The following is a 14,211-nucleotide window of genomic DNA, read 5'->3' as shown; positions in this document are numbered from 1 at the left end:
CTCATTTTTATGAAAGGTGCCAACAATTCTGGAGGGCACTGTACAGTATATTTGAGACTTTTCCTCAACACTAGCATCTGCAAGAAATATACATATGTTGTATGCATATTATGTTACATCCAGTCATGAGACCCAAGACAGGATTACAACATGTAACACAATTTGGTATCAAGTGACACAACATTGCACAATACATCATTATGGTAATGCATATAGATAATGATGCGAGTTTCAAAATACAATTACACAGTTCAACAGCTTCATTTACATTTATTCTTTTGGCGGCTGATTTTATTATAGGTGACTTAAGGTCTGAAGCATTTATAAAATATGTACAATGAACATCCTAAATGAAAACATGTGATCATATGACAACAATATGCTGTTTAAAATCTTAAATTGATTGCAGTATTTGGGGAGACAGGTTATAAAGCAATAACCACTCAAAAAATAAAACTTACAGGCACACTGTGTTTTACTAGGAGCAAAAGAAAGTATATGAAGTCTACATAAAAACGTCCAAATGATTTCCACACATCCATGTGTAAACATCTTTTCAATTATCATGATAGTACATACTACTAGTATCTAGGTTGCATGATTAATTAATTAGATGAATAATTGTTTTTGAAGCAAAAACTGATTAATCACTATTTTATTAGTGTAGTTAAGACTTATAAAAATATGTTACTTTAATTAACAGCCATACACAGGCTACAAATTATATTTCCAGCCTTTAGTCTACACTGTTAATGAAAAATAAATAAATCATAGTTAAAAATGTGTAAAATAATAAATCTGTTTGTCACTATTAAAGGGAATACCAATTCTTTCAAATTCACTCGTGGACAATGTAGTTCAGCTGAAATTGTTGATTCTGAAACTAAGAGCGTGCAGCATGGAAGCTCATGTTGATCAACAGACACCTTCTATTTCTCATATGTGGGGGAAACAAGCTTCCATATAACATCCGCTCTAGTAAATGTAATTGACTAGTCTATGCAACACTTTGTATATACTGATATATACTACTATTAGAGTATATAATATACACGACTATCATATAGTATTATAGTATTTTATGCACTTTTTTTTTTTATTATTTCTACATGTGTACTACTCCAGTAGTTGTTCCTCCAATGGTGTACATTTTGAACATTTATTGTCTAGTTTATACAGAGACACTATCCTCAGGCCTATTAAAGGCCTTATAAAGAAAACACACTAAATTAGTTGTAGAAAGACCAGACATAGTTAGGAGGGATACACACTAGTTACAAAGCAGTAAGTCAAACAATAAATGAACAAAAACAAAAACCACTAAAAAAAAAATAAATAAATAAATAAAAATAATAAAAAAAAAATATCCATTAATGACATCAAATATCTACATGAAGTAGCTAGCACAAACTCTCTGCAAATCTTATGGATGAATCATAATCTCTCTTCATATTTTCCCTAATAGATGTCCAAAGAAAAAAAGATCCCAAAGATAATATTAAACAAGGTCAAATTCCATCTCTGATTAATTTAAAGTAAATGATTTATCTGTATGCCCCTCCTCCACTCTATAAATGTAAATTCCCCTCCCCAGCTGAGTCTCGAGGTCCTCATTACTTTTAAAGAAGGTTAATCCATTTAGCTTTTGCATATTGATATGCCAATTATATCTAATTGTAGAGAAGGCATCAGTCAAGGTAATAGTGCATAAACAGAGGGCTGCATTAAGATCAGGGCATCATGGGTAACGGCGGTGATGTTAATTGGGGGAGAGGAACTCGGGGCAGTGAGGTGTGCAGTACCAACAGCGACACATCAGTCATCAGCGCTATCCACAATACTGTTCTCTGCCCCCATGCCGGGACGCCTATGAGTCTGTCCAAAAAATTATAGCAGGGATAAGTGATGGTGTGTAAAAGAAAGTAAATCATGTGTCATGTGACTTCATGCAATGAGTTGATAGCTTACCTCTGCATATCAATAGCTCATTTGCAATGAGCAGACCATTTTATAGGCATAATTATGTATCATTTACATAGGGATTATATTTATTTCCCTTATGTTGATGACTAAGTGTTCATGGCTCTTGAAGTCTAGAATATACAATGGTGTCTTATATATATATATATATATATATATATATATATATATATATATATATATATATATATATATATTCAGTATAATCTCATTACATGCGGTTCATAATTTGAATGTCACATTTGCTTGATTTTTAATTAAATGTTGATAGCATCTACACCTAAATGATTAATTATATTTAAAAAAAAAATTCCAAAAGCAATGCTGGAGGATTTAAGAAATTACATATGAAAATACTACATGACTCCCTTTACATGAAATACAGAACAGTTATCATGAAGGCTAGAGTAACAGATGCTTTTTTTTTTTTTTCCCTTAATCAATTATTGAAAAATATAAAGCGTCAAGAAGCTTTAAAAAGGTTTTCACTGTTTCTATGTGGATCTGAAAAGCAGATGTTTTTCAAAAGGCTGATGTCACAGTGTTGACCCTCGCATGCACATTCTGACCAAGTTGTTACTTTGTGTGTTGTCATTTCTTATTTGATAACATGTTTGCAATTTCATTTCACTTATGTGGAGGCAGCAGAATGTGATACACACCATGCTGCTACTGAATCCACCACTCCGGTGTTACAAATTTTTAGATAAGACCCAAGAGAACTGGCAGCTGATAGGACAATTTCCAACCACAGACTGTTGTAATGTTATGTATGAGGCATTTGACATACAGTACCTACACACCTATATTAACCATCTGAGCTAGCAGGCTCATATGAGCATTTTCAAATTGCTTTTTGCATTTCATGTGGAGATATTTTTTGAAAATGAAGATGTATAAACTATGTTTTCAAAAATATCAATGTCATGCAGACAGGGCCTTAATAATAAAAGAGTTCATACACAACATTCTTTGCAAGAGTGTGAAATGTGAACATCACATATTATTTCTAGCTTAAGAAAACCTGGCGGTAGTTTTTAAAGTGCTATTTGTGATATTTAGGGCCCTCTGCTGCCTGTGAGGCTCATTGAAATAGTAGTAAAAAAAAGCTGGGAAAAGCTTTTCTCTTCCCCCCAACACACCTCACACTCATTGCTGTAATTGGAAAACATCTAAATGGAAACCTGAAATGAGGAAATAAGCCTCATAAGTACCCAACGATAGTTCAGAACAGAGTTTTAAAGATATCTTTAAAAATCTGATGATTATATGCAAAAAGGTAATTTTTGAAACTCCACCTATAAAATGGTAATGAAAATGATGTATCATTGATAAACATGCAGTTTGAGTCTGCCTATGCTAGAGTTAAGAACTTATTCACTTATGTAATAGATGTGCTTTTATTTTATTGTACTACTAACATTCTGGAGAATATGAACATATTTTATAATCATGCTTTCACTCTACAATGTCAAATTTGACCAGTACGCCATACTGAAAAACCCGAGCTCAACCATATGTCAAGATCATGTGAGAATACAGTAAATAATGGGTATGGATTTATATCTGTAATAACCATGGGTAAAGATTATGTTGCCCAAAAATGCTGAAAACAATGCTTGTGTCTATCAGTCACCAGGATCTCACTTCCACATTTAAAATGGTCTCCAACTAGTTTTCAGGTATTTTCAGTGTCAGAGATCAGTTATGTTGTTTGGTGGCTTCCAGAGCTGCTCCGAGCACCATGATGAAGCGATGTACATCAGTGAAGGAGTTGTAGAGAGGAACAGGAGCTACACGCAGTACATTCGGTTCCCTCATGTCACACTGCAGGACAGGTGTAAGAGAATTAGGCACACATTTTCACATATTGTATATTTACTATATATATGCAGACATACTGTAGACGTATCAAACAATACATTCAACAGTCTGCATAATAAAGTAGGATATTCATCATAAAATACGGCTTATATTACATGAGGTGTAATCAATCAATCAATAACATTTATTTCTATAGCACATTTAAAAACACAAGTTGGCCAAAGTGCTTTACATACCAAGACCTAACAAATTCATACAACTTAAAAACATGAGACCAAATCCAGAACAAATAAAAAAAATTACTGTAAATGAAATACAGTCTAATGCAAGTGAGAATAAATGAGTCTTTAAATGAGATTAGGTACAGGACCTAATATGGAGAGGTAGGCTATTCCATAGTCAAGGAGCTGCAACAGAGAAAGCCTTTTGATCTCCTTTTGATTTTAGACGAGACTTGGGAATAGTTAACTGAAACCTCTGTGAAGATCTTAATGGTCTAGAGGACATATGTTGCTGAAGAAGTTCAGCAATACAATTGGGTTCCAAGCCATTTATACCCTTAAAAACAAATAGTAAAATCTTGTACTAAATTCTAAACTTCACTGGAAGCCAGTGGAGGGATGCTAATACAGGTGATATACTTGCATATGTCTTATTCCCAGTCAAAAGCCTAGCAGCAGCATTCTGAACCAACTGCAGGTGTGAAAGTGAGGTATGGTAAACAACATAATACAATGAATTACAATAGTCCAGTCTGGATGTAATAAAAGCATGCATAACAATTTCTAAATCATTAAAAGACAAAAAAGGTTTCAATTTAGCAATAGTCCTTAATTGGAAGAATCCACCTCTAACCACAGAGTTTATATGTTTATCAAACTTTAACTCAGCATCAAAAATAACACTAAGACTCCATGCTTGATTGTGTACCTTAGATTTTTTTTTTAAAAAAAGCAAAATGATTAATTATATGTTTAGTTGAACTTGGAGGGCCAAACACTACCACTTCAGTCTTTGATTCATTCAGGTGGAGAAAACTGGCTGCCATCTATTCCTTAACATCATTAAAGATCCTCAAGAAGGACGAGAACATTGGAGCTGCTGTGCTGAACGCGGGGGTGAACGACATCAGGCTGCGGCAAACGGAAATCCTGAAGAGGGACTTCAGCAGCCTGATCGAGACGGTACGGAGCAGATTGCCTGCAAAGAAGATCATCGTGTCTGGACCTCTTCCCACATACAGACGTGGACTTGAAAGGTTCAGTAGACTCTTCGCCTTAAATGAAGCGTTAATATCATGGTGTAATAAACAGAATCTTCTCTTTGTTAATAATTTGAATCTGTACTGGGAGCATCCTAGGTTGTTCCGTGCTGATGGCCTGCACCCCAGCAGACTTGGAGAGGATTTCCTCTCAGACAACATCTGTAAAGCACTTTGGCTTTACAGTCTGGGCTAGAAAGAAATCAGCCCCAATCTGAGTTTTTTTCCTATGTACAGTTGTGGTGCTGTTGCACTTGGTTCCACAAAAGTCCAAAATAATCCATCCTAAGACACATCCCAAGCCCCCTCTGTGTTTAGCTCACGGGTTACAATGTCATTTTAACTATCTAAGGATTGACAACTAAAACCAAAAAATTCCATTTAAAAACCACTCACTGCAACTCCTCTTTTCTCAAGCTCTTGAAAGATGACTCTGATGGGAACCGAGAAGGAGAGTGAGAGCTGGCAGCCTCTCTCTGCCGGGTTACTGGGTGTGATGATACGGACGTGAGGTTTCTGTGGCTCCAACTTGTCCTCGCTGTAGTAGTGCTTCAGCAGATGTTCCAAATAACCAGTCAACAGGATGGACTTCTTCCTCAGATCCCTCATGGTGGTTTTGTTAAAGATCTGATTAAGAAAAGCATTGATATTTTCAATTACACATTAATTATTCTGACATCAAAATGTTGAACCTTCTCCCATCTAAATTGCGCTTTAGATTGGGGAATGATAAAGGAATGAAGGAAAAAAGAAAGAAAAGTAGTGGGGCTGCATAAAATGGCCTAAAAAAACCTACAGTGATTATTTGCTACATATTGAAATTACAAGAAACAAGAAAAGTCAAAGATCTCCTGTGTTAATTTGATCAAAATGTATATTTATTTACAGCTCAGTGTAAAATGTTGCTTCCGCCATGGTTGTTTGTGAATGTAATCAGTGAGGTGGTGTGTTTTGTGGGCTGACACAAAACAGAGTTACCGTTACCTCAGTGATAGTGAAATTCACATTATCATTTTCCTCTTACAGTGGGGGAAATAAGTATTGAATGCTTCAACATGAGGCTATTCACATGAAATTTTCACCAGACATTGAGTATTAACTCAAGAAATCTGGAAATATAGAGAATTCACACCATTAAAGTCCATAAATGAAGAAATTAATCGGCCACAATATTCAGGTATGATTTTTGGCTCATTCTTCTAAACATATTGTCTTTAAATCTTGTTCAATTGGATTCAAGTCAGGTGACTGACTGGGCCATTCTAACCCCTTGATTTTTTTTCTCTGAAACTAATTGAGAGTTTCCTTTGCTGTATGCTTTGGATGGCTGTCCTGCTGGAAGGTTCACCCATGTCTCATTTTCATCATCCTGGTGGATGGCAGCAGATTCTTCTCAAGAATCTCCCAGTAAAGGGCTCCATTCATCGTTCCTTCAATTATATGAAGTCTGCCAGTACTATGCGATGAAAAACAGCCCCACACCATGATGCTTCCACCTCCAAACTTCACTGTTGGTATAGTGTTTTAAGGGTGATGTGCAGTGTCATTTCTTCTCTCTTGCTCTGTCCCAATTTTTTTTTGAGACATACTGCGACCATTAAATTCAAAATTACCTTATTTTTTTTCTTTAAATGGTACATTTCCTCAGTTTAAACATTTGATATGTTTGATATGTTTTACTGTGAATAACATATGGGTTTATGAGATTTGCAAGCCATTGCATTCTGTTTTTATTTACATTTTACACAGCATCCCAATTTTTTTTGGAATTGGGGTTGTATTAAATGTGTATTGCCTCACCTCTAGACTGGCCTGTAGGGGACACACCAGTAAAATGGGTTGATTTGAGAGTCTGAATCCACTAACTCCAGGCTGCAGGCTCATCACTGCAGAGACACGACATGACATAAAACAGACAGGAGAGATGCATTCAATAATCTTCCATTGTAGTTACCTTTTTAAACCACCAGGAGGAAGCAATGTGCTAATCATACTTTTGTTTGTATTATACTGGTTTGGCGTTTTACCACCTATTATTTAACACAGAGCACTGAGGTTTTGAATTCTCATATGGTCATGTGGTCATAATCTGATTAATTTTTTTTAGTGTAACAGAGCAACACAGTACCATTGGTCATCTGGAATCTAGTGTCCAACTTGTGTCCCCACCAACCAAGAAGCCTAAGAGAGAGAGAGAGAGAGAGAGAGAGAGAGAGAGAGATGCAGAGAGAGAGAGAGAGAGAGAGAGAGGGAGAGAGAGAGAGAGAGAGATAAGATGAGTGATCTACCTTTCTGACATACATAGTTTTTTTTTTCTTTTGCAGTCATGGCATTTGATACTCACGCAGGTTTGACTGTGTACGCATGTTTCTCATGTATGTACGCTCCTGCCAAACCACCTGCTCCAGAGTTCATATACTAACAACAACACATTTAAATTTTTCAACATTTCAAAAATACAATTTTAACTGTTTACTAAGAGCAGTACACAGTAATAAATGAAACAAAGTCAATATTCAGTGTGATGACACTTTGCTTTATAAAAGAAAAGTAGTCTCGGATACAATTTGTGCAGTTTTATAAGGAAAAGCAAAACCAGCAAAATGGAAAAGTGGTCTCTTATGTAATATGATGCTTTCTTTACTGACATACAAAAAAATTTCTGTGGCATTTAATTTTGCGCTGGAAAACTAATGTTTGGAGATAGTGTGGTGTAGAAGTCATAAAATTAAAAAATCTATAACAAAGTCTGTACTGAAAAAAACAGTGTGCCTAAGATTTTTGCAAAGTAATGTATATATAGGAATACTATATAATCCATCCATCCATCTATATTCTATACCGCTTATCCTTCCTTCAGGGTCACGGGCAAACCTGGAGCCTATCCCTGGGAGCATGGGGCACAAGGCGGGGTACACCCTGGACAGGATGCCAATCCATCGCAGGGCACAATACTATATAATGTATGTGATAAAAGCAACTAACTTGTCTCATGGACAGCCGACAACAAAAAATATATTGAAAAATTTAAAGGTACTTTTCCATATGGCTACCTCTCTGTGTGCGCCAAAACCACCTCTGGTGTTTATTGCCGAAAAGCTCTATTTTGGTTTCATCTGACCATAGAACCCGATCCCATTTGAAGTTCCAGTAGTGTCTGGCAAACTGAAGATGCTCGAGTTTGTTTTTGGATGAGAGTAGAGGCTTTTTTCTTGAAAGCCTTCCAAGCAGCTTGTGGTGATGTAGGTGACTTCGGCTTGTAGTTTTTGAGATTTCTGACCCCAAGACACAACTAACTTTTGCAATTCTCCAGCTGTGATCCTTGGAGATTTTTTTGCCACTCAAACCAATCTCTTCACAGTACGTTGAAACAATATAGACACACGTCCAATTCCAGGTTGATTCATAACATTTCCAGTTGACAGGAACTTCTTATTTATTGCCCTGATGGTGGGAATGGGCATTTTCACTGCTTGTGCTATTTTCTTATAGCCACTTCCCATTATGTGAAGCTCAACAACTTTTTGCCACACATCATATTCCTTAGTCTTACCCATTATTATGAATGACTAAGGGAATTTGGCATATGTGTTACCTCATATTTATACCCCTGTGAAACAGGAAGTCATAGTTGAAAAATTTCCTGTTCCTAGTCACCCAGGGGTATTAATAGAATGTAAAATATCAATGGGAATATACTTCAAATATATTTTTCTTATATGAATTCATAGGGGTGCCAATAATTGTTGCACACCTATATTTAACAAAGATTTTTTTTGGATAAAACTGTGTTGTGTTTGCAATTGTTTAATATCCATGAGAGTAGAGAAGTTTTGTGAATTGTTTAAACAATAACGACTAGTTTTCACAGCCTTCTTTGCTCAAATTTATAAAGGGTAACTATATATATATATATATATATATATATATATATATATATATATATATATATATATATATATATATATATATATATATATATGTATATATATATATATATATATATATATATATATATATATATATAAAATCAGACATTTTTTTCCAGTTTCATATATATATATATATATATATATATATATATATATATATATATATATATATATATATATATATATATAAAACTGGAAAAAATGTCTGATTATTTTCCTATAAAACACTTCCTATTTCATTTTATCCCTTGCAATGTAAAGCAGTTATAATTTTAAACTCAGTAAATTCCTTTTAATCATCGTTATCAAGAAACCACTCCAATCCTTTAGCTCTAAACTCACTTTGTAGGTGCACCAGCAGGCGAAGTCGACTCCCCAGTCATGCAGTCGCAGCTCTGCATTACCAACTGCATGTGCACAGTCGAACCCTACATAGCAGCCCTAAACACACACATTATCCTGTTAAACTGTAGTGAAAAGCCCACTTCAGGATAGTGAATATGGTGCTTTCTGGTTTCTCAGTAACTGAGAAAATAAAGCTGAGGGAATGACCATTTATAGCTGCTATAACATTAGTGATAACAGGAACTAACTTGTCTAATGGAAGTTCCACAACATTAGATGTAACTATAAATGGATATAAGTATGAAATGCCATTCTTTAATTTGAAAAATATGTAATCATTGGCAAACAGCTGTATTATAAGAGGAATAAGACACATTGGGACACTGTCATTAGAAAATAATCAACTTCACTATTGGTATTATAGCATGACCCATTGTGCAGGAGTGTGATCTAACCTGGGCCTGGCCTGCTTTGGTGATGACCTCCATATTAAACAGCTGACCCGTGTAGTACTGGACTCCACCGAGCATCACCACAGCAACAGAGTGTCCCTCTCGCTTGATAGTAAACAAAATGTCCTCTGTCCTCAGTGTCTCCTCCCCCTAACACAGACAAGGAAGCATATCTCAGTGTTAGTCCCTTTAATGCAACTATGTACATAAAGAAAGGTGGTTCTTGGTGAGTTCTTTGTGATAGATAGGAAATCATTTCTGAAGTGCACAGAAAGCAACATTAGATAATGTAAATATTTGTCTAGAAAATGGTAAAGAGTTACTGCTCTGGGTTTGAGGAGGACCATGCTCTCGCTAGGGTCAAATCCTCTTAGGCATATCTGAGATTCCACAGCATACTGTAGAACACAGAAAATAAAATAAAAACATGCAGTAATGTTTTTTCATTAGACTATGTTTTAGCTAGACAGTATAATTTGTCTACACTCGAACCTAAACAAAACCTTCAATTCAATAACTATTAAGAAATGTTTTTGTTAATTTAGTTAATAAAATTTGTTTACATGGATGATTTTAATCGATTTTAACAGGTGTATTTACAAAAGAAATACGATGAAATGTATAACTAGCATGAGTTCACTCTGTAAACTTTACTATATGATTAAAAGATGAAGAAGGTTAATGTGTAACGGATTTCTAACTAGGACAAGTGTACATGAGTGACAGGTCTACTTACATGATCAGAAGGAAAGGCCTTTTCCTCCAGAATGATTTTGTGGCGTTTTGCAGTGGGCTTGTAAAAAGCAAGCTGTTAGGGATAATACAATCCAGAACTTGTAACTAAATAAATGCTTGATGATGTATTTTTAGAGATTAGATTTATGATTTAATGAATTGTTTACCATCAAGAGGTGCAGATTGACAGTCAAGCCATTCAATAAGGCCACTTCCTCTGGTTTAGCACCTTATTATATACATACATACACACACGCACACACATACATACTCTCTTAGTGCATAACTCTTAGTATACAGAGATAGTATCATGATAAAAAATTCTGAAGCATATATTGCCCTTTATACCACAGCACTGTTGAATTCTTGAATCTGACTGGCCAGAAGTTTGTGATGAATTTTCTCTAACAGTAGCTCTGTGAATGTATGCCTGATGGTCCACACAATATAACCCTAATATTATCCAGATTAAAAATCTAGTGTTATTTAACAACAAAAACATGGGATCTATGAAAAATGAGACATTAATGGAAGGAGTTCTCCCACCATGGAGAAAGAGGAGTTCCTAGTTTCTCTGTAACATAATATAACATTACTTTTTTTTTTTTTACACTTCAAGAGGAGAGAAACAACGAGCTGTTTTGTGGACATACTACAACATTAAACATAGCTGTGAATGGGTAAAAAGTATGTAATCATAACAGACTGCTGTTGTATAAGAGGAATAAAACACTTCAGGAAATGCTGCTGCTTGGAAAAAAAATCCACTTTGAGATAGTAACAGTTAGTCCGCTTCGCTTTGGGATGCAGTACACCATCCCGTAATTGATTATTTTCCAGATAACAGCATGCCAGTGGTACATTCCATTTTTAATTCATGATTCACTAATTCATTAGAGTTTAACATTTGAGTGACTTACAATCAGATGGAAAGAAGTGTTTTATAAATCCATCAGTTCTTCAATTACCTACAACCTTTGCCATGAGAGCTTCCAGATTGTTCTCAGCCCAGGCCCAAGGGCGCGACCCCATCACATGTCCATGGACTCCTCTGTGACCAAGCATTCATTTTAGTCTCAGTTGAGAAATTTAGTGATTAAACAAATTTACAAACAATACAACTTACATTCATATTACACAGATAAATTTCGATTCATTTCCAAATTTCCATATCCATTATCATAAACATTATTAGAATTAAATACCGAATTATTAAAAAAAAAAAACAGTCTCAGTAGGTACATAGCTTACGTTTTGGCCCATTTCTCCAATTCATCATCAATGTACTTTTTGGTATTTTTCGGTTGTAATCCTAGAGAGTTGCCTACAAAGTAAATGCAATCTTCTGAGCCATTCACAAGTGTCAGGTCAGCTGTGAGAAACACAGAAGTCATTCAAACACTAGTCATTCAAAAACAAATCACAAATCCTTCATTAGTATTAAATGTACTATTGTTTGTCACTGGAATGGTACCCTCAAGGGTACATCTATTGTAAACAGAATATTGTTTACATGTAAAGAATAATGCACAGCGTGGTATGCTGTTAGCGGAAAATAATAATGGCAAACCTTTAAGTGACCACTCTAGTGACAAGCAATGCCAGATGGCATTAATTTACAGTATAAATGCATGATTTTCTTGAGGAATTTACATTGCGGAAGATCAGCTACTTTCGGAACCAGGAATTCCTGACGCATATCCCACAGTTTGTCATGTTGGTCAAAATATTCAGCTATGTCACGCGAAGTAGTGCTGCAGCCCAGCTGCTTGGACACCCTCTCAATAACTTCCTGTGGGGAGCCCACTGAGAAAGGATCCATGACAGCACCTACAAACAGCAATGTACTCGTTTTATTTAATTTTTTTTTTGTTCAGGCAAAAATAAAATGCAAATTGGCTTTCTTAGCAAAAGAGGGAATTGGGAGGAGCTCAAACTTTGATCAGTTCACAAACCAGTCTTTCAGGAATAATGCATCAGACTCAGACAAACTCATTATTATTATTATTTTATTTCTTGGAGCACTAATAATACATCTTACTCCTACAGTCTTACTGCTACACTTTTGGTTTTTGTAGTGTTACAACCTGGGCCTGAAATAGACTTAATTGGGTTTATATATATACACAAAATAATTTCTGCTCTTTTTTTGGTTGTTATTTTGCTTTATCATCCTTTGTTTTGAAATGAATATGCCTTGCACCTTCAAATGTTAGATATATTGTGTGAATTAAATAGTAAAAGTCAATTTCAGTTCCAGGTTGTAAAATGTGGAAAACCATACAAGGCCTTGCATAATTGCATAAGTGCTTTTGTCTTGTTTACACCTGCTTTTTAATATGTCTGCATTTAAATTTTTGAAAATTTTTATTTTTTATATATATATATATATATATATATATAAAAATCTAGTGTTATTTAACATCAAAAACATGGGATCTATGAAAAAGAGACTGGAGTCTCCAGTGTCAATCAGTAGGTTTTCCACCAAGGAGAAAGAAGAGTTCCTAGTTTCTCTGTAACATGGCATAACGTGACTTTTTTTCTACTTCAAGAGAGAGAGAACTTGCATAATTGCATAAGTGCTTTTGTCTTGTTTACACCTGGCTTAAAGTCTGCATTTAAATTTTCGAAAAAGTCTGACAGTCTTGTATCTGACAGTGAAATTTTATACACTAATTCAATGATAGGAAATTGAGAAAAGCACCCTGTGCTTAAAAAAAAAAAAAAAAAAAAAAAAATTTATTTGGACAAATTAAAAGAGCAAACTATTTATTTCTGGTTGCTGAGATTATGGTTAGTATTAGGTTTAGTTAAAGGCATAGGTTTAATTAGCCATGTTAATGCTGTGTGTGTGTATGTGAGTGTGTGTGTGTGTTGGGGAGTATTAATTAAATATTATTCAAATAATGCCTTCAAAATTTGGATAGTAACTTTGCCTCACATGCCTCCCATACCAGGCCTTTACTCTCATGACAAGTTGTCACATTATTTCTAATATAATGTATTTTAACCTAAGTGAAAGCACTTACCTTAGAGAAAATTCTGAATTTTGTCCTTGATCGGTTTGAAAGCTGCAAAGACTGGATGGCATGCTTCCGTGTGTAACCTTTAAGCCTGTGAGTAAATATCATAAGAGACAAGCTAATGATTGACAATCAGGTCACCGCTGTACTTGATTAAGTGCATACTACAAAAATACAGCGCAGTTGCAGTTTTACCTTGGCTTCCATCTGTAGCTTAACTTTGCACTTTTCAGTTCTTCTCTCTGACATGATCATGATAGTAATACAGTATGAGCATTCATGGAGCACACAGTACCAGACTGACTTGATTTATATTTGCAGCATTCCAACTTTATTACTTTAACACAGTGATTACTGTCACAATTCGAGGTTGAGCCAGAAGCAGATGCAGATAAAGACATTTATTTAAAGAACCGTACTAAGAAACAAATACACTATGACAACCTTGAAACACACTGTGGCAAGAAACAAACATCAAGACATGAACAACGGGAGTCTAAGACAATGAAAGACAAACAAACCGTGCAGACACGGACTATATATACACAGGAGTGCTTATTAACCAAAACGTGAATCAGGTGCAGGTGGTCATGTGACAACTAGTGCAGTGCAGTGGCTGATGGGAAATGGAGTCCAGAGTTTCTTGATACGGGACA

General features: G+C 35.2%; 1 protein-coding gene across 1 annotated transcript; it reads right to left on the bottom strand.

Annotated features, from left to right (window-relative positions):
- Positions 1 to 2,301: 2,301 nt before the first annotated feature.
- On the bottom strand, positions 2,302 to 13,799 carry kynu (kynureninase). The gene is made up of 14 exons (XM_053638723.1): positions 13,562 to 13,799; positions 12,183 to 12,359; positions 11,781 to 11,901; positions 11,498 to 11,580; positions 10,697 to 10,758; positions 10,531 to 10,602; positions 10,118 to 10,192; positions 9,798 to 9,944; positions 9,340 to 9,438; positions 7,410 to 7,483; positions 7,194 to 7,246; positions 6,866 to 6,951; positions 5,462 to 5,692; positions 2,302 to 3,807 (listed from the first exon to the last, which is right to left on the bottom strand). Exons 2-14 carry the CDS (start codon positions 12,349 to 12,351, stop codon positions 3,682 to 3,684), a joined length of 1,398 nt encoding a protein of 465 aa, XP_053494698.1. The 5' UTR covers positions 12,352 to 12,359; positions 13,562 to 13,799; the 3' UTR covers positions 2,302 to 3,681.
- Between the last annotated feature and the right edge of the window lie 412 nt (positions 13,800 to 14,211).

The sequence above is a fragment of the Ictalurus furcatus genome, chromosome 12 (genome assembly GCF_023375685.1).
Source record: "Ictalurus furcatus strain D&B chromosome 12, Billie_1.0, whole genome shotgun sequence".
Taxonomy (NCBI): Eukaryota; Metazoa; Chordata; class Actinopteri; order Siluriformes; family Ictaluridae; genus Ictalurus; species Ictalurus furcatus.
The sequence above is the reverse complement of the archived record's forward strand: the minus strand, read 5'-3'. Positions and strand labels throughout refer to the sequence as shown.

Excerpts from the sequence above, each read along its gene's own strand:
- kynu (XM_053638723.1), bottom strand. The coding sequence starts at position 12,351 with ATGGATCCTTTCTCAGTGGGCTCCCCACAGGAAGTTATTGAGAGGGTG. Across the intron at positions 9,439-9,797 it reads CCAAAGCAGGCCAGGCCCAG|GGCTGCTATGTAGGGTTCGA; the intron begins GTTAGATCACAC and ends GTGTGTGTTTAG. Across the intron at positions 6,952-7,193 it reads TAGATTCCAGATGACCAATG|TGATGAGCCTGCAGCCTGGA; the intron begins GTACTGTGTTGC and ends GTGTCTCTGCAG.